This window comes from Monodelphis domestica, chromosome 7 (genome assembly GCF_027887165.1).
Source record: "Monodelphis domestica isolate mMonDom1 chromosome 7, mMonDom1.pri, whole genome shotgun sequence".
Taxonomy (NCBI): Eukaryota; Metazoa; Chordata; class Mammalia; order Didelphimorphia; family Didelphidae; genus Monodelphis; species Monodelphis domestica.
Window position 1 is genome coordinate 28,962,205 of NC_077233.1, and position 19,161 is coordinate 28,981,365.

Here is a 19,161-nt window from a genome sequence, read left to right on the forward strand (position 1 = left end):
CTTCTCTCATCCTTCCCCTTGCCTATACTCTCCTTTATTGTATTGAAATGCTTCCTTCCTTTCATGTCGTCCTTCATGCTCCACCTGTTCATGGAATGTCTCAGAACTTGCTTTCCCCCTTCTTGCTCCTCTCCATCCTGCTGAATGCCTTCCCCTTCTGCAAATCTTCCTAGATCTGCCTTGTCAGAATTCTCTCTCCTCTTTGAACCCCTTGTAGCCTTGTGAATCCATACGGAGGTCCCTGTCTGTGTAGGTCTTTGGATGGTAACCAGCCACAAATGGATGAATTTTATGGCCCCATTTGGTTGTGTGATAAAAGTGCATAGTCAAATTCTTACTCTCTAAGCATCTTCCTGCTCATTGAATCCATGTTTTCTGAGAAAACCAAGTTGCCAAGTGCTTCAGGTCAGCCAAGGGGGCCTGATGTAGAAGCCTGAGAGAAGATGGTAACATGTGGGAAATGGGCTTCTCCCCAGAGGGGCCCCATCAGCTGGGAGAAGAGCTCAAAGGACTCCCAAGTGTCCAGGTTATCGGCAGAGTGGCCAGTGGGGACGGAAGGAGTCAACCCTCTCCACCAGAAGAGCCTCCCAGAGGGCTCATTTCCATGTTGGCAGTTTGCATATCAGCTTTGCAAATCCCCAGGGCTGAGAGCCACTGTTCTTATCGGGTCCTGCCAGCCCGGCCTGGCTCCCCCCACATCCGACAGCTGACATCTGGGTCCGAGTCTTGTTTGCAGGAAGTGGGCAGAGCCAGAGAGGAGGCCTGACAGTGGTGTCCTCTTCTCTTTAGCTTTGTGCCCCATCTTCTCCTAGACCCGAACCCAGAGACTTGACATCTCGGTCCTTTCCCACTCATCCAATAGGAAGACAAGTGACTTGGCCAGAATTGGCGATAGAAAACATACAGTCAAAATACCCAGAGACGACAAAATAGGAGAGAAATGAAGCAAAAACAGATGTTGGGAAGGAAGGCATGGCCAGGGAAAGCCTTGGGGCCTGCCATGTGGCAGCGGGATTCAGGAGGCTCAAACCCCCAGCTTGGCCCCAAGCATGGGCCCCAGTGTCCCTGCCTGTACAATGAGGTGAGGCTCCTCGGGGTTTTTCCATCTCTAGCAAGCCCTTGTCCACAGCTTAGCCATGTTTCCGATTATAATTCAGGTAATCTAGGCCAGATCAGATTTTAGGTCACTCTGGGAGATGGACCTTGGAGGCCCCCTCCATGGGAAGTGCTTGATGCCCAGTGTTTTCAGTCTTCATTACTAGAATGTGTTCACAGAGGGCAGTGGCTGCAGCACCTGCCAGGCTTCCCCAGAGTCAGAATGAATGACCCCCACACATGCCTGCTGGACACAACCACCTCGCCACAGTCACAGGGTGGGCAGAGATTCTCCTCCATCTCCCCTGAAAGCCAAGGATGGAAGAGATGATCCCCAGGCTCCACTCGCCTCAGGACCATTGCCGGCCCTGGCTCTACGTACACTAGAGAAAGCCGAAAGGGCTAGAGAACTGGGCTGCCCTGCTTCCCTAGCTCACAGGAACATCCCCCACTTGGTATTTTGTACAGAGAAGGGGTCATTTTGTGGGAGCTTTTTCATTGAGGGGCAGTGGTGAGGGTTCAAATCCCACCTCTTCCTGTTTCCTACCCAGAAGCCTTTGGATCAGTCTTGGAACCTCACAGACACTTTCCTCAGTTTTCTCATCCCTAAAGGGGGGATGACCATGGTGGTAGTGCTGGTGGAAGGAGGAGAACCACCCACCTCACTTTTCCCATGCCTGGCACTACAGACAACCTCAAGAGGCAGAGAAGACGGGGCTCCTAGCCTGGCACAGAGTGAAGACTCCAAGGGCAGTGCTAAGCCAACCCAATTCTGGACCTTCATAACAGGAGACATAGGATGTTCTCAGACAGCCCTCCCCCCCCCAGTTCCTGCCTCAGCACAAAGAGGGGCCTCACCTGTGGAAAAGGAGCCCCTGGAGCAGAAAGAGGCGCCTTGGAGGCCCTCAATCAATACTGGCCTGGAAACTCAGGGTATGGAGTGAATGGGCTGCCAATCCCTGCAGCCTTCCAGGAGAGGAATAGCCATTTACCAGGCACCTGCCTCGTGCCAAGCTCTCCTAATAGAGCCTTGTTGGGGCCTGACTCGCCTGGGAGGAAGGTGCCGCTGTTATCCCCTTTTACAGTTGGAAAGTGCAGCAAGCCAGTATCTGAGGCCAGATCTGACCCCCCGCCCCCCAGGCTTTAGGACAGAGGCCCAGGCCCTGGCTGCCGCCCCCAGGCCGAGAGTCAGGGCCCCTCCGTGTCCCTCATCCAGGCCTGCTTGTCGGACCCAGGCCGGAGGAGGCAGGGGGCTCTGGTAGATGAGGAGCTGGGAGCAGCCTCAGGTTCCAGGAGGATTTCAGTCGCTTTGCAGGAAGGAGGAGGGCGCCCTTTATAAAAGGGCTAGTCCTGAATCAGGCATTAAAAGAAGAAAATGAGTAAAACTGCAAGCACCCAGGGACAGTTTTCCTGGAGTGGAGAGGGATGAAGGGAATGAGAACGAGACAAGAGGACAGAGAAGGTCTGGAGCTCGGAAAGATCCATCTGGGGGCTCCATGGGACGGACAGGGAGACGGGAGGCCTGGGGCCGGCCCCCTGCAGTCAGTCTGTTGTTTGCCCCTGGGGGCCTCTAAAATGAAAGGAATGGACTGTCCATCTGTCTTGAACTGTCCATGTACATGAAGCCTCAGGACTAGCATTGGGAGGAAGCAGAGGCCAGGGAGGGCAGCCAGGTGGAGGCCCAGGGGAGACAGTGCTGGGTCTGGAGGCAAGGAGACTCACCTTGCTGAGTTCAGAGCTGCCCTCAGACTCTGGGTGACCCTGGGCAAGTCACCAAGCCCCTGTGGGCCTCAGTGTCCTCTTCTGGAAAACGAGGCAGAGAAAGAAGTGACCAACCCCTCCAGTACCTCTGCCGAGAAGACCACAAGTGAGGTCACGAAGAGCAGGCCACGAGGCCCGCAAGGCGATCTAAGTTTGCTCTGGATCTTGTCCGTTTAGATTCCCGGTTTAAACTGACACTGGTGGCTCGGTCTCTGCCTTCCTTTGAATCCCAGGGACAGGCAGAGGGCCAGGCATGCGGCTGAGCAATGCTTATTGGCTTCACCTAACCGCCAGAATGAAGATGGCTGTGCCGACTGCTCCCCTGCGAGCACAGTGAGGCCCCCTGTAGGCCTGGCCCCCTGGGCCTTGGCCCGGCGTGCCACTCCATACTCATTAGAAGCATCGCACAGCAGCAGAAAGGCCTCAGCCTGGCTGGGCTCCGCGGCCGGCCCAGCCTCCTCCACGCTCTGGGGCCGCAGACATCCCTGAGCCTCGTTTTCTTCATCCATTGGATGTTCGCCCTCCCCCCTCCCCAGGTGCTGGAGGGGATCGGCTCTGGGCCTGTGCGGGCACAAGACCTTCGAGCTCGTTTTCCCCAGACGTAAAGTCTTGTGGAGCTCTCCGGAGTCCGTGCGTCTGGCCAGCTCCGAGCACAGACTCGAGTCCAAAGCCAGGTCTGCACGCCGCTGTCCAGTCTGGGGTGTCCACGCGGCCCAGCTTCCGAGCCTTGTGCGAACGCCTCCTGGCCAGGAGGCCTGGTCTAAAGCCGAGGAAAGGGGCCCACGGCGGCCCTGGCAGAAGCCAGGCCCTGGGGTGTAGGAACCCCCGAGCTTCTGCCCGTGAGGCTGGCTCATGAGCCCAGGGGTTTGGAGAAAGAACAGCTTAAAGCCTGGGTGTGGCGGGCGCCCCTCCTCTGCCAGGTTCTAAACTCTGGCTGGGGGGATGCCGTCGTGGCCACTTTTTCAGCGTTGAGTCAGTAAACATTTAAGTGTCTGTGTGCCGGGCACCCTGCAAAACCCCACGGCCACGCTCCCCGTCCTCCAGGGGCCCTTCTCCTCGGGGGTCAGCCCGGCTCCCTGAGGAGGTGGGAGGCCCGGCGGCGAGATGCTGACCCAGGCAGCCTCCTTCCACTCGGAGTTTTGGCCTCCTCAGAGTCGGGTTGGGACGTGTCTTGTACAAATTATCCCAACGTTAAAGCTATAATTATGATAATAGACCCAATTGTCATCTCGCGAAGCTCTAAAACACTTCCATCTGTCCGCGGGCCTGCTATGCCCGGAGCAACAGAGATCGTGACCACCAAACCCAAACGAGGGCCCTCGGAGGTGCTGGCCTCCCCCCGGACCCGCCACAGGCCACAGGAGAGGGGGAGAGCCGGAGTCCAGCGGGGGGCTGAAGCAGCTCGCTGCAATTATCTTTCAAAGAACATTTTTCTGAGAACCTTCCCTGGAGCCCCCACGGCCGCCATCTTGGTCCACCTGCCTCCCAGGGACCCTCCACGGTGCCCTCAGTGCCTCCTCCTCTGTCGCCTTCGCCCCACCATCCCTGGGGTGTCCCTGGAGTCCCTCGCTGGGTGGGTTCTCCTGCCTGCCTTAGGACCACGGAGAGCCTCTCTAGAGTCAGTACTAACCAGATTCTGCCTTTCCCCCTCTGATCCGAACGCTGACTGCCAAGCATTTGTTTAGCTCTTTAGGCTGACCCTCCCTGAGGAATCCCCCAGAACGCAGCATCATTTGAACAAAATGCGTGCCCCAAATTCAGTAGGGAGTTCTGCCCTCCTGAGGCAAAAACAGGAGGCGCTAAGGGCGGGACTGACCATTTTCTTAAAAGGAAAGCAACATGGGGGACACCAAGGTGGCTCAGCGTGGACGCAGAGCCAGGCCTAGAGATGGGCGGTCCTGGGTTCCAGCCTGGCCTCACACCCTTCCTAGCTGTGTGACCCTGGGCAGGTCACTTCACCCCACTGCCTAGGCCTTACTGCAATTCTGTCTGGGAACCAGTAAACAATATTGACCAAGACAGAAGGGAAGAGTTTGTTTTATGAGGAAAGCACAATGTCCCCGTTTCAGTGTAATGACAGCATCAAGCACCATCTAACGGTTCTCTTCTGTGATGCTGGCGGCCATAGGCCCTTTTGGACTGACTGCCCGGCCTATCTGCGAGCGGCCTTGCAGGATACGTCAGGCTGCCCTTTATGTAGCCAGTTTGACTAGAGCCCCAGCCCCCCGCCGCCATTGCCGGTGCAGGAGCAGGTCTGGCCTCGCCTCCTGGGCCTTGGCCTGGGGGCCTCTCCCCTGAGCCTCGGGCCTCCCGTGTTCTGCGGTCCTGAGCACACGGGTGGGGGTGGGGGGGGTGCTTGGGGGCTGCCCACTGTCACACAGAAACGAAGCTGACCTCTTTCCGTGTCCCCCCTTCTTCAGATTATTTGCAGGTGTTTTCCCTCGCATGGCCGCCATCAGCCTGGGAGGCTTCATCTTTCTGGGTGCTTACGATCAGACGCGCCATTTGCTGTTGTAACTCGGTGGAGCAGCCCCCAATCCGGCTCGGCACTTCCTTCAAGTCAGGAGATGGAGCCGTCCCGTCCCCCAAGCCTGCTCCCACCTCCCTCCTTTGGGGTGTCCCGCTGCCGCGCCCTGGCAAAGACAGAGCCCTCTCGGGAGTCTGAAAAGCCAGCCTGGCAGGGAGCCGTGAAATCACCACAGAATGGCCTCTGCCAAGAGGAGAGAACTGTGTCCCCCACGGGCCTGGGAAGGGGCCCTCAGCCCCGGCCTCACGCACCCCCCGGCGAGTTGGGCAGAATCCTGCCCCGCCACAGCCTTCATGGGACCTTTCATTTCCTTCCCCCCCCCACCCCCAGGCGCAGCCTCGGGAAAGCCGAAGCCCAGAGGGTCGGAGTGGCATGGAGAGCGTTTAGAACTGTGCAGAGCCACAGGTGCACAACGTCCTCGCGTGGTCCTCAGGCCCGGCCTTTCATTGCCTTCAGATTGTGTTCTAAACAGTTGTTTCCCTCAGCTACGAGGCGGGCAGCCAGCTTTGGGGGTTCGGGGTCAGCCCTGACTTTTGGGGGGAGGAAACCCAACTCCGAGCTTCAGCTGGGCCTGCGCGCGCCTTTCCGAATCCCTGGAGACTTGAAAACGAAGGACCGCAATGTTTGAAATCAAATCCGTACTGGACGAGCAAAGTGAAAGTGGCCCTTTCATTGGGGGCCGTCGCAGAAACCAAGGGCTGCTCCCAAGGTGGGTTTGCTCATTCCCGGCCCGGGAAAGTCTGCCTGCTCGGGAGCAGCCCGACATTCCCGGCCCGGGAAAGTCTGCCCGCTCGGGAGCAGCCCTGTCCGTCCCATCAGCCCCGCACGGAAACGCCACCTTCTCTGCTCAGAGAAGGAAAGTCCTCGTCGTGTGCCGACCCCCCACAGCCCTGAAGAAAAGCTGGAATCCACCCGGGAAAGGTATATTTATAAATGAACCTTTATTAAAAGACACTTCAATGCCATTTGTTAGACACGTCAATATTTTACATGTTTTTCAATGTACAACATTGTACCAAATTTTCTATAAATAAATAACTTTGTACACAAAAGCCCTACTTCCTCTTTTCACATTGCCTCTCAGAAGCAGCAAATTCACATATTTTGTGGAAGTAACAGGAGACAGTTAACTGTCCAAAAATAAAAAAATCTAATGTGACACGTGCTGACGTTTTGCGACTGTGATCAGGCAAAGCACAACTCCAAGTGTTCTAGCCGTGCGGCATCGCTGGCCTGCTCTGACCTACGCTTGTCCCAGGCTCTGACCGTTAGTGGAGCTTTGATGAAGTTCAATGTGTTACTTGTTGGCACTCACAACATGGAAGCCACCTGTCTCAAAAGTGCAAAGAACTTAGAAGAGTCAGCAGACAGGTCGCTGGCAAAGTGACGGCCCGCCCACGGCCTGCTGCCGGCGGGTGTGCGCTCACGAGTAAGCAAATGAGTCCTTTGAAGACCCTTCAGGAGAAATTAATTCTCCTTCCTTCCCATCTCCCTCCCCCAGCCCGTCCCCAAAATGGTTTTCACCGGGGCCGACATTTTGCAGTTAGATTGTTGTTCAGTCATTTAGTCCTATCTGACTCTTCATGACCCCAAATGGGGTTTTCTTGGCAAAGATACTGGAGTGGTTTGCCATTTCCTTCTCCAGCTCATTTTACAGATGAGAAAACTGAGGCAAACAGGTTAAGTGACTTGCCCAGGGTCACACAGCTAGTAAGCATTTATGGCCAAATTTGAACTCTGGTCTTTCTGAATCCAGGCTGGGGGGCGAGGGGGCTCTATCCACTGCTCTACCTAGCTGCCCTGTCTTATATTAGCAAAACTAAAATTAAAATATTGAAAAATCATCCACAGGTACCAACACCAACCAAAGCAGCCTTTATATAAATTAAAAAAAGATTCATATCAAAATCATAAGATACTGATCTATTACACCACATTTGTTTTATTTAGGGTGAACTTGGGAGACCTAACAGCCCACTTAACTCAAGAGTCTTATTTGCCAGAGATGAATTTGGGCAATTTCTGATCATAATGAAAGGTAGGGGCCGATCGCTAGTGGGCACAATAATTTAGTGTTTGCATATGGCAGGTCAAATGCATAAACAGTTGGCCCGAGCGATTCCCTTCTTCATACCCTGCACCATCTTTATCCATCCACGGACGAGGCTGACTTAAAGATGGATCTACGGCATTGAGAAACAAGACACAGAATGGCCTCTGGAAAAGAGCGCCATCTCTAAACCGAAGGGGTGAGCCTTGGGCAGCTACTCTGCCCCGCCAGCCGATTTACGCGACTAGCGTCCTTTCCGTCTGACCCTCCGACGTGCAATACAAAGCAAGGGAGAATTGGGCTCCACCATCCAATCAATACTTTGAAACAAATATGGTTTTCATTGATGCAAGTTTCACTCATGCATTAAGGCACCAGGATTATCTCCCCCCCCAAAATGTTAACAGCAACCTGGCATGGAAAAGAGCATTGCCCAAATGATAAGATTTCAATCCTTTAACCATCATGCACTAAAGATTAAAATAGCCTCTGTAAAAGATATATTTATATATATAATATATATATGAAAACTCTTATGTACAATTGTATCAAATACTTTGTCTTCCTTTGTACATAATAGTCTTTTGCATGTGTGTGCTTCAGATGCAAGTCCACCGTCCAACTCCTGATACTCCCCATGGAAGTTGTCGATTCTGTACACTTTCAGGGACGCTTGGACGCAAGCTTTTTCCACATCAGCTGTCTCAGACCTCTCCTTCCTGTGCAAGCCTGATGACGGTCCACGAGGTGAGGTAGCCCTGACCTAGATATTTGGTACAAAAAGTAATGGCACATTTCTCTGTACGTGGAAGCTTCCTCGTAGTGCTGTAGACTCGTGACCGGAGTCACAGGGCTTGGGCAAGTGTCCATTGGGAAGAGAAGGATCAGCCTGGGCCTCATTGAGTTCTGGGAAGCCAGAGGAGGGGGCAGAAGCTGCCGTGAGTGCCACCCCTCTCGTCCCCAAAGACAAAGGGTGCAAGACAACAGATTCTGACTCGGACGACTTTCCTAAATCGTTTAAAGAGCCTCCTATGGAAAGAAACAAAAAAAAAGCCATCTATAGTCAGACGTGTCCCCATCCTAGCCAAGAGCGCACCCCCAAATCCCTGGCACATGGAAGGGCATCTGTAGTCAGACATGTCCCCATCCTAGCCAAGAGCGCACCCCCAAATCCCTGGCACATGGAAGGGCATCTGTAGTCAGACGTGTCCCCATCCTAGCCAAGAGCGCACCCCCAAATCCCTGGCACATGGAAGGGCATCTGTAGTCAGACGTGTCCCCATCCTAGCCAAGAGCGCACCCCCAAATCCCTGGCACATGGAAGGGCATCTGTAGTCAGACGTGTCCCCATCCTAGCCAAGAGCGCACCCCCAAATCCCTGGCACATGGAAGGGCATCTGTAGTCAGACGTGTCCCCATCCTAGCCAAGAGCGCACCCCCAAATCCCTGGCACATGGAAGGGCATCTGTAGTCAGACGTGTCCCCATCCTAGCCAAGAGCGCACCCCCAAATCCCTGGCACATGGTCATAATTTCCAAAAATGGAAGACCATTCCATTCTTCAAGGAGATCAACGGATGTCTGAGAAAAGGCAAAATGCCTACCTTTGTGGTCCAGAGGCAATGGCTTTTGAAGAGCGGGTGCCAGCATTCTATCATGGTTACTGGGGTAGAGAGAGTTTCCATTCCCCTGTGGGTGTGGGCCAGCAAGAGATCCATCGCTCTGGAGCAAGGGGCATTCTTGCTCACTCTGACTGGGTTCTTGGCTACCCCGTGTACTTGGGTGGGTCTTATGCAAAGGATAGGAGTCCTTATCCTTGGAATAATGGGTGGCATTATCACTGAAATCACTGCCTGTTGCTGGCATGCCATAGTCTGTGGAGAAAAGAGAAGAATGTCAAGATGCCACAGGGGAAAGAGTTATTTCTTTAATATCCTTGTTAAGAAACCATTTGGCACCATCTTGAAATTTATCCCATAAACACAGCCTAAAATGGTGGGGAACAAACTGTTAGAATCTACAGAGATACGGGAAAAAAGGAGTTCTTTTTTCTTTAAACCTTTACCTTCCATCGTAGTCAAGACTGATATATTGGTGCCAAGGTGGTAAAGGCTAAGCAATGGGGGTCAACTGACTTACCCAAGACAAAAAAGTGCTTATTTCTAAGTCACAACAGCCAGCTCGTGCTTGGTAAGGACTCGGCGTGTACTAACTACAAACGGCTCATCCACAAAAAGGAAATTTGGGAACTCAAACCAACAAAAAGCTATCAGAACTCAGAGGCACATCTAAAAAGTCCTGAACTTGGACCCTGGTCCATCACCTAAGAGAAGACCCAGATAAAAGGACGAGATGGGAAGGTTTCATAAGTCACGGGAACTGTTGGATGAGGCAACTCCCTCTACTAAGTGCAACTGGAAATACTTGGTGATCCGAGGCACCAAGAGGCCGCTCTGCCCTGGGTCACAGCTACTCTGTGGGACGGAGGCCTTGAAGTCAGTTTTTCCTGGCTCTAGGGCTAGCCAGCTACCCACTGTGCTACCCTGCCTCTTAGAAACTATTCCAGTCAGGCAAGTACATTGTTAAAGAATCAGATGGCTACAAAAGCAGAATGCACCTTGGCCATTAGCATAAGGCACTTGCCTCCACCAATGCTGATCACGATCACAACCATCTATCTACGTACGTATCTGTCTGTCTCTCCACACATCTATCTACCCATCCCATCCATCCACCCATCGCTAGAAAGATAGATGCGTATGTAAGCACTAAGGAGCTAAAGGGAGCACAGCAAACGTGTCTGACACCTATTAAGCACCTTACTCTGTGCCAGGCCTTGTGGCCAAGAGCTAGTTACCAAAAGGGGCTCTTAGTCTGATGGGGAAGACCTTCCAGGCCAACACTATCCCACTGGAAGGTCCCTGCACTTTTCAGGGGAAAGGAAGCCACTGTGGAGTTTCATCTATTCGGTCTTTTTTTTTTTAACCCCTTCCGTCTGAAGGTTCCAAGGCAGAAGAGCAGTAAGCACTAGGCAATGGGGGTGAAGGAGACTTGCCCAGGGTGACACAGCTAGCAAGTGGCTGAGGCCAGATTTAAACCCAGGACCTCCCGTCTCTAAGCCTGGCTCTCCATCCACTGAGTCTCCCCATCTATTCAGTCTCAAAACGTTTCCTTGGAAAAGTTTCCCGTTACCTGTTTTATCCAGACTGAATGCTCCATCAGCCACTTTCCAGACTTCCTTATTATGTCCGATACAGAGTTTGGGCTGCCTGTAAGCCGGCCCGTGGATGTCCACGTCTGGATTCAGTCCTGGATCTCTCTGACAGACCCCTGCAACACAAGAACCAAAGACAGACGAGATCTACATCACGATCCTGTGTTTCATCCAAATGGTGTGATGACTGCAAATGGAAGGCAATACCGAAGAGAACAAAAATGGGAATACGGAAGGCATCGGTGCGGGCAGCCTGGGGGCAAAGAGAAGTAAACAGAACCTGCAAAGTAAGAAAACCACTTGTTCCTGTTTTTACTTCTAAGCTGGGAAAGGCGTGGAAAACAAGTATTTACTTCAGTCCCAGTGGCTTCTGAAAAGGAAGGGAAGCACAGTGGAGAGAGTGCCAGGCCTGGAGTTGGGAGGTCCTGGGTTCAAATCTGGCCTCAGACACTTCCCTGCTCTGTGATCCTGGGCAAGTCAGAGAGCCCCATCGCCTAGCCCTTAGTGCTCTTCTGCCTTAGGATTGACAGTAAGACAGAAGATCAGAATGTAAAAAAAAGGAAATGAACGGAAGAAAACAGAATGGCAAAGTGTGGTTCTCTTTTTTAATCTTTGTTTACATCTCTACTAAGGACACTGATGTCAGCAATCAGAATTGTGGGGAAAAGGGACAGTCAAGAGATTTCGGTTCTGCGTGTAAGTGCCTGACTTGGGACAAGCCACTTTATTCCGGATCTCTTTCTTAACAGCTTTGCCCGACTCCCAGTTTTATGCTTAGAGAAGTCTTATTTTCAGACGCCACCATGCCAGTAGAGCGAATGTCCTCCTAAAAACCACTCACCGGGGCCCCCTTCATAGAAAGGTTCTAGCTGCTCTTCCACCCTTGTACCTCTGCAGACACTAACCCCAATGCCCAAGCCCCTAGATACAGTCACGCCTCGGGTCAACTCTCTCCTTCCATTCCTGGCTCCTCCAGCTGCTAGGAGCCCCCACTCCCAAATTCTTCCACGTCCTCGGAGGACGGACGCAGAAGCAGCATTTGTCTCCCGGTGCCCGTGGCCCTCGCCCACCACAGCCACGTTACGTTTGTCAGTCAGTCTAGAGAGTGCCTGGCCCAGCGGGACTCCGGTGCGAAGATAAGGTGCTGCCCGAACCACAGGTTTAGCTCCCCCAAGGCCAAGTTCTAGGACAGAAGTGATGTCTAATGCGGTTTGGAAAGAGCTGCTGCTGCTGTCCATCCGCTCTCCCCCGCGGAGAACTCTGACAGCCACGGCAGTGGGGTCACAGCACCCCTAGAGAGCACACGGGTCCCCAACCGAAGTCCATACCGTTACTTTCTAGGTGTCCATTGGCCTGATGGCCGCCCTCGGTCCTGACCACCCCTTCTTGTCTGTCCGAGAGCGTTCCCTGAGAAGACAGGTAGCTGGGGACGTCGGGTGGCACGATGGTTTCATCTGCAAGAAGAGTCGATGATTACAAACTAGAACCCTACCATGAACCCAGGCTTTGCTTTCTGAAAAGGTGCTGGCGGCCACCCAACACAAAGACCCGGACTTCAGAAATAAACCCTTTCGTTCCGAGAGCCCACTTTTCCCTATTTAGTCTTCTTTCAAACAATTTTAACAAGCTTGAGCTATCGCATTTCCCAACCCCTGCGAGCAGAGGCTGTAAGACCGTCGTGGCGGGGCAGGGTGGGCTTAAGGCAGCTCCTTGGTTGAAAAGGGACTCTGAAAATGCAAACTCACAAAAGGAAGGAATAGCCAGAAGAACAATTTTTTAAGAAACACAATCTCTTGAAAGGGCAGAAGACTCCTCTCGGGAGTCCAAAGACTTGAGTCTGACCGTAAGCTTTGCCACCTGCTATCCCAGCACCTAGCACGGTGCCTGGCACATCAAGCAGGTGCCCAGTCAATACATGTTGACGTCTGGGATTTGAGCACAAGTCAGAGCACAAGTTGTACATCCGCAAAATGGGGACCCAACCTTCATCCTTTCTAAACTTAAGGCTAGCCTCAGTGCGCGAGGGCTCCGCTGCAAATCAGACGTACGAGGTTTGGGTCAGTCTGGAGCTCAGCCCCAGGAACGCCTCCCCCACACCAATACGTCCTTAGCCGCCAAAGGGACTGACCTGTGTTGGTCACACTGTACTCCTCGCTCTTCTTCCTGGTCTGGTAGATGATGCACACCCAGACCAGGGAAGTCAACACGATGCTGCAGACCACTGCAATGGTGAAGATGCCCACCGTGGTGCCATCTTTCCTGCAGCCGGGCGTGGGTAAGACGCTCAACTGGCTGTGGGCTCGCTCCGTCCCCAAGGCATTGGACATCTCACAGGTGTACCTGTCGGCGTCCTCGGGCACCACACTCTGGATAATGAGCAGCTGGTTCCCAGGAGTGAAGTGGTGGCGGTCGCTGACGCTCACGGGATGATCCCCCTTCAGCCAAGTGATACGGGGTTGGGGGCTGCCACTCGCTTTGCACTGAAGAGCCACAGTTTCCCCGACAGCTGCCACACGGTCTTCTAAGGGCGTCACCAAGGATGGAGTTTCTGAAACGAAGATTTTACGAATTAGCTGGACCCTGGCCGGCTAAGCCGCTTCAACGTTCCAGCTCATTTATTTACCCTAATCTGTGACTTGTAGGACCAGATCGGCAAGACATCCCAGAGCCCCGTCAATACAGCCCCTGCCCCACGGACAGAAAAGGGAAGGGAGCAGTGCCCTTCCCACAGCCATCCCTCTTCCGTCCCCACACGCAAATGCGGAGCCTTGCCTAATACTGTGAGGGTGGCATTGGCTGACACGGAGCCGGCTGAATTCTGGGCCGTGCAGCTATAAACTCCCATGTCATCGATCTTGACATCAGTGATGAAAAAGACAACATCGTCTGGCATGACAAGCATGCGGCGCTCCCGGGCAGCTGGGAAGTCGGTGCCGCCGTCTTTCTGCCAGGCGATCTGGGGGTTGGGGTGCCCGCTGGCAGCACATTCCAAGCGTGCCGTGGTGCCCGTCCGGATGGCGATGTCATGAGGAATCTTCGTGAAGGAGGGCAATACTGCAAAGCACATGGACACGTCTTCAGTCAGGCCAGAGACACTGGCAAAGTTCCAGAAAAATCCTTCTTGAATAAACACCATTTACATGACACCACTGGGGAAGGGATGGGAAGGGACCCTCCAAAAAAGCCTTTGCCCCCCTAATCTCCAGAATCCTCCACCATTGTGACCCCTACGCACACCCTGAGCCTCACTGCTCTGGACCACGATGACTCCAGCAGGCTGAGATGCCGCCTGTGCCAGGGCTGTAAAACCAAATCCCCACCTTTGGGCAGATGCCTCCGAATAGGTCCCCAGTCTGTCCTAAGGTCTCGAGTGATGGGTAACTCACTACCACGCTCCTGAGGTCATCTACAACATTCCAGAACATCTCAGGGAGTTTTTCCTTCCATCACACCTCTGCAGCTTCCCTTCACTGTTCCTGGCTGTCCTGTGGGGCCTCTTTCCACAGGGTGACCCTTCAGACTTGATGGTTATCATTTTCTCCCCAAGATTTCTGTTCCCCAGGCTAGCTCCTAGAAAGGGTTTTATAATCCTGGTAGGTAATTCCCTTCCCCTAAATAAGGAACCTAACAAGCTCTGTCTCGCCTCCTGTCTCCTTTTATCATTTTAAAATTATTTTTAAATTCTTCCAAGCGGCATATAGCTGTGCCTCCCATGAACTTGCGAAAGATGTTTTGTCTGCCAATACAAAACGGTCTTTACCACTAATTAAATTCATCTCCTATTCATGCTTATGGCATGGCCTGTCCAGATCTCGCTGAATCCCTTCATAAGTTAACCTACATTCCAGCACTGTCATCTTAAGGTTTACCCACATCATTGATAAAAGAATACTCCAATGGGGGGCAAATAGGTGGCTCAGTAGATTGAGAGTCAAGCCTGGGGTCTGGAGGATTCAAATCTGACTCCAGACACTTCTCACCTGTGTGACCCTGGGCAAGTCACTTAACCCCTGCCGCCTAGCCTTTATTTACCACTTCTGCCTTGGAACCAATTCACAGTATTGACTAAGATGGAAGGGAAGGGTTTTTTTAAATGCTCCAAGCACTGATCCCTGGTTCCTTCTCATAAGCCATCAGGGACTAACTCCTCATCAGGTCTGTCTCTTCGATTTTAATTCAGAAAGCATTGAAGAAGCACCTGCTTTGTGCCAGGTCCTAAACCCAACCAACTCATGTTTTTGGCCTTTCTCCGCAAGAATATCAGGAGAGGCTTAATCAAATGCCAGTGTGGCAGAGTTGGGTTCATGCTGCAGTCCAGGGTTTCAAAGATAAGGGAAGGCATTATGCCCACCGCAGAGAACCAAGCCCGCCTGTTCTACATGCATCTGCTTAGCATCTCTCTCAAGGATGAGAGAGAAGGGAGAGGAAGGTACGTAAGGAGAAGGTAGTCTCCACAAGGGATATCCTAAAGATTCACTCACAGAGCTGATCTGTGATACCTGGATTGGCCATTTTTATTTTTCATTCACACTAGATGGAATGTCTTCCCTAGTGCAGAGGGGAGGGAGAGAGAGATACTTAGGAACTTTATTGTCACACACACACTCACACTCACACACACACACACACACACACACACACACACAATCAGGTGGGCACAGTGGCAGCATAAAGTACTTTCTGCAAAGGAATTCTTCTTCCATGCTCAACAATTAATAATTTTAAAAAGCCAAGGAAGGTCACAGGATAATAGATTTGGACCTGGAAGGGACCTCCAAGGGCCATTTTGTTTCACTTTACGGATGAAGCCAAGGAGAGGCAGAGAAGTTATGTGACTTGTCTGGGCACACACAGGAAGTTGAGGCAGGGCCCAGATTTCAACTCTGTCCCCAAATCCAACCCTCTTCCTAGCTTGCCATGTGCCTAAGCACCCTCTCGTTGCGCTAAGGCCCCAAAAGGCCAAAGGAGTTTGAGGACAGAAATCAGAAGCCCCTTCTCACCATTCACTGTGAGCCGGGCTTTGTGGGAATAGGTAGAGCCAAAGTGGTTGGTGATCACACACTGGTACCGTCCCTCGTGGTGGAAGGTGACCTGGCGGAGATGCAGGATGGTGGTGTACTCCATGAGCTCCCCTGCCTGCGCCCGGACGTGGGCAAAGTTCTCGATGTCGGCATTGGGGAGGACCTCGTTGTCCTTCTTCCAGGCAAAAGTCATCGGGGAGCTGCTGCTGCTGGCGGCCGAGCATGTGAAGCGGATGTCCTTGCCAGCCACCGCCATGGTCGTCTCCGGCTGCGTGATGATCTGGGGCTTTGGAAAATCATCTGCGGACAGACAGCATGGTCTACAGTCACTCAGGGTCACCGATGATCACACACAGAAGTGAACAAGGATAATAAGAAAGCAGAGCCAGGGAGGGGACGAGGAATCCAGAGATTCCCCAAACCACCAAGTCCAGGTTGGCCACCAGCCCCTCCCTGGCCATCCATAACTTTGGCTCAAGGAGAAAATGTGCCCCATCCAAAAACAAAGACTTCTAGCCTCAAAATACAATCTGTTCCAGTTTAAAATTTTAAAGATATGATTAAAAAGATTATTAAAAGTCTAGTTATTAGCAAGTTTTCCTTCTATCCGTTTTCTCCTGGTAACTTCCTCTCATTCGAGGAGGTAAAACAAGAGTTCAGGATTGAAGCCCCTTTGCCACTAGTGATCCTTAGAACCTTGGGCAGATCACCTCTCCTCAATAAAACTCAGTATCCTCATTCATCAAGTGGAGGAGAATGGCCCATAATGCCCTTTTCTGGAAATAAATTCAGCATTCTGTGGTGCCACATCTAGCTTCGCCCATTCTTGAAGTCTTGGCTCCCTCCTGATAATCAAAGGTCACAGACTCGAGGTCTTCACCATGCCCACAGCCCTCTCTCCAGCGTATCGTCCCCTTCCTAAAAATGTGGTGCCCAGAGCAAAACAAGATGGCCCTGTTGGAATCTGACACAACAGGACGGCACTGACAGGACTCTGGAGGCCTCGCCTCTTCCTAGTCTATTTGCGTGATTTGCCCTTTCTCGCTGTAGACTCACAGTGTGACAGTCCCTGCCCTTGAGGATCCCACATTCTCCCAAGGGCATATAACATGTACAGAACTGGGCAAATATAACATAACTGGACCAAGGAGAAGGCCACGATGGAAGGCTCAGCAAGTGTCTGAGACCTGAAGCCTCAGGAGAAGATAAGGTAGATGGAAAGCAGAGCTGAGAGTATAACCCAACACTCTTGGATTCCCATCCAGAGAAGTGCCTGATTTCAAACTAAAGTTCTAGGAGTGAATTCTGTTGACAAAGAAATAACTGGCATCCCCCAGTGGTTCTCGTTTGCTTTATACAGAGACGGGTCTCTATAGCAAAGGGAGGCAGCACACCCCAAGAGACCACAGAGATCTCACTGACGAACAGGAGTGAGGGTGGGAGGGAAAGACAGAAGGGAGGGATGGAGGGAGAGGGAGAGAGAAAGAGGTGAAGGGGGTAAAAAGGGAGAGACAGGTGGGAGAGAGAAGAAGGAAGAGAGACAAAGAGAAGGGAGAAAGGGAGAGAGAGAGACAGGAGTGGGGAGAGGGAAGAAGGGAGAGAGAAAGGGAGAGAGAGACAGGAGTGGGGAAAGGGAAGAAGGGAGAGACAGGTGGGAGAGAAGGAAGAGAGACAAAGGGAAGGGAGAAAGGGAGAGAGAGGCAGGAGTGGGGAAAGGGAAGAAGGGAGAGACGGGTGGGAGAGAAGGAAGAGAGACAAAGGGAAGGGAGAAAGGGAGACAGACAGGAGTGGGGAAAGGGAAGAAGGGAGAGACAGGTGGGAGAGAAGGAAGAGAGACAAAGGGAAGGGAGAAAGGGAGACAGAGACAGGAGTGGGGAAAGGTAAGAAGGGAGAGACAGATGGGAGAGAAGAAGGAAGAGACAAAGGGAAGGGAGGGAGAGAGACAGGAGTGGGGAGAGGGAAGAAGGGAGAGAGAAACAGACAGGGAGAGAAGGATGAGACAGACAGATGAGGGAGGGAAGGAGAAAGAGTTTGAGGGAGAGTGTGTGTGTTCAGCTGTTGAGAATTCTCTACGCTCATCTGCAACCATACTTGGCTACAGCCACCCCGGGAAGAAAGGAGAGCAAAAGCTAAATTCCAAAAACCAGAACAAACCAGGAGGGGAAAAAAAATTTAAAGCTACAAATGCAAATTTCAGTCAACCAAAGCTCAGTGTTTAAGACCATTCTGGGCAATACTGAGGGCTTGGGAAATACAGAAATATGATGTTTATATATTTCTATGTATTTAGACACATTCTCCTGAGACTTCATCTTCCTGTATTTAACCTCTGGTCCCGGGTTTCGAGAGGCGTCCCCCGAAGACCCTTGGACCGTATGATGCAGATTCCACCAAGGCCAAGTCCTCCTACCCCAGCCCACTAGCAAGTTCCTAAGTGCCTTCCTCTAACCGACTTGGTCCAAGGTCTCCTTCCTGCTGGTAAAGCACCCCCCTTGCAGACCTCCTCCCGAGGACGCTGTGTACAGCAAATACGGCGTGTGGTTTCAGTGGGAAATAGATCACATCCAGGAACAAATTTCTAACCATGGCCAGAGGTGGCTGTAATCCCACGAACCACTCCAGGAATGAATGACAAGTTCTCACAGGCATCTTAGACCTTCAGCCTGACCTCGAAATCAAACAACAAGTCACCAAGATGGCCTTACCACACACAAAACTCTCCGGTGGCACCGAGAAAATGCTCTGGCCCTTCAGGGACTCTGGGTGGGCACAGGTGGCCACAACCGTGGTCTGGAGGCCTCTCCCCATTAACCACTGGGGTACCCACTTTAGCTGGCAGTCACATAGGAAACTGTCGCTGCTGATGTGCCTGAAAGAAAAATAAAATCATCAGGGATGGGTGGCAGCCTGAAGGAAGGTGCAACCACCTCTAGCTCATCCATCAATCTCCTTGTCCTTCCTAAAGCCCAAAGGATCCATAGCAGCCCCCCACATAGCAAGTGGGGGATTTGAGAACAACCTGAATTCTAACCTCAAGATAGCCCACCCTGTGCACCCTTTCAAGGGCTCTGCATGGAATCCCTGCTTGGCCATTTATCAATTGTATGACTTTGGATGCTTTGTGCCTCAGTTTCCTCAAATGTAAAATAACAGAAGAAGTGATCTCTGGGGTGCCCTTCCAGACCTATATCAATAATCCTTGTGTGGCAACCACAGAATGAATAAGACATACGTGTCTGCTTCCTAGGTTTTCAAAGGACATTTGGGACGTTTAATCTACAGGCACTCTAAAAGTTGAGAAAAGATGACCTGCAGAAAACGCAAGAGGAGAATCAGTCTCCAACTAGCTAAAAAAGGAGGAAACAAGTTCTTTGAAGGTCCGTTTCTGTCTGCTCTCTTTGCATCCCTGGGTCTCCATCTCCTCCCTCTTTCTCTTCTATCTCTTTTTCTCTCCCCTCTGCTCTGTCTCTCTCCAGCTGTTATTTTCTAATTGG

General features: G+C 52.2%; 2 protein-coding genes across 2 annotated transcripts in view; one reads left to right on the forward strand and one right to left on the reverse strand.

Moving 5' to 3' along the window:
• SLC25A26 (solute carrier family 25 member 26) overlaps nt 1-6,435 on the forward strand; it is a 149,548-nt gene extending 143,113 nt beyond the window's left edge. Inside the window, exon 10 of the mRNA XM_003341730.4 lies at nt 5,277-6,435. Coding sequence (XP_003341778.2) covers nt 5,277-5,373 — 97 coding nt within the window. The 3' untranslated portion in view covers nt 5,374-6,435. The remainder of the gene's footprint in view (nt 1-5,276) is intronic.
• Nucleotides 6,306-19,161, reverse strand: part of LRIG1 (leucine rich repeats and immunoglobulin like domains 1) — a 140,480-nt gene continuing 127,624 nt past the window's right edge. Inside the window, exons 12-19 of the mRNA XM_007500048.3 lie at nt 18,373-18,536; nt 15,647-15,967; nt 13,419-13,700; nt 12,775-13,194; nt 11,975-12,100; nt 10,625-10,762; nt 9,037-9,306; nt 6,306-8,462 (exon numbers count right to left, since the gene is read on the reverse strand). Coding sequence (XP_007500110.2) covers nt 8,197-8,462; nt 9,037-9,306; nt 10,625-10,762; nt 11,975-12,100; nt 12,775-13,194; nt 13,419-13,700; nt 15,647-15,967; nt 18,373-18,536 — 1,987 coding nt within the window. The 3' untranslated portion in view covers nt 6,306-8,196. The remainder of the gene's footprint in view (nt 8,463-9,036; nt 9,307-10,624; nt 10,763-11,974; nt 12,101-12,774; nt 13,195-13,418; nt 13,701-15,646; nt 15,968-18,372; nt 18,537-19,161) is intronic.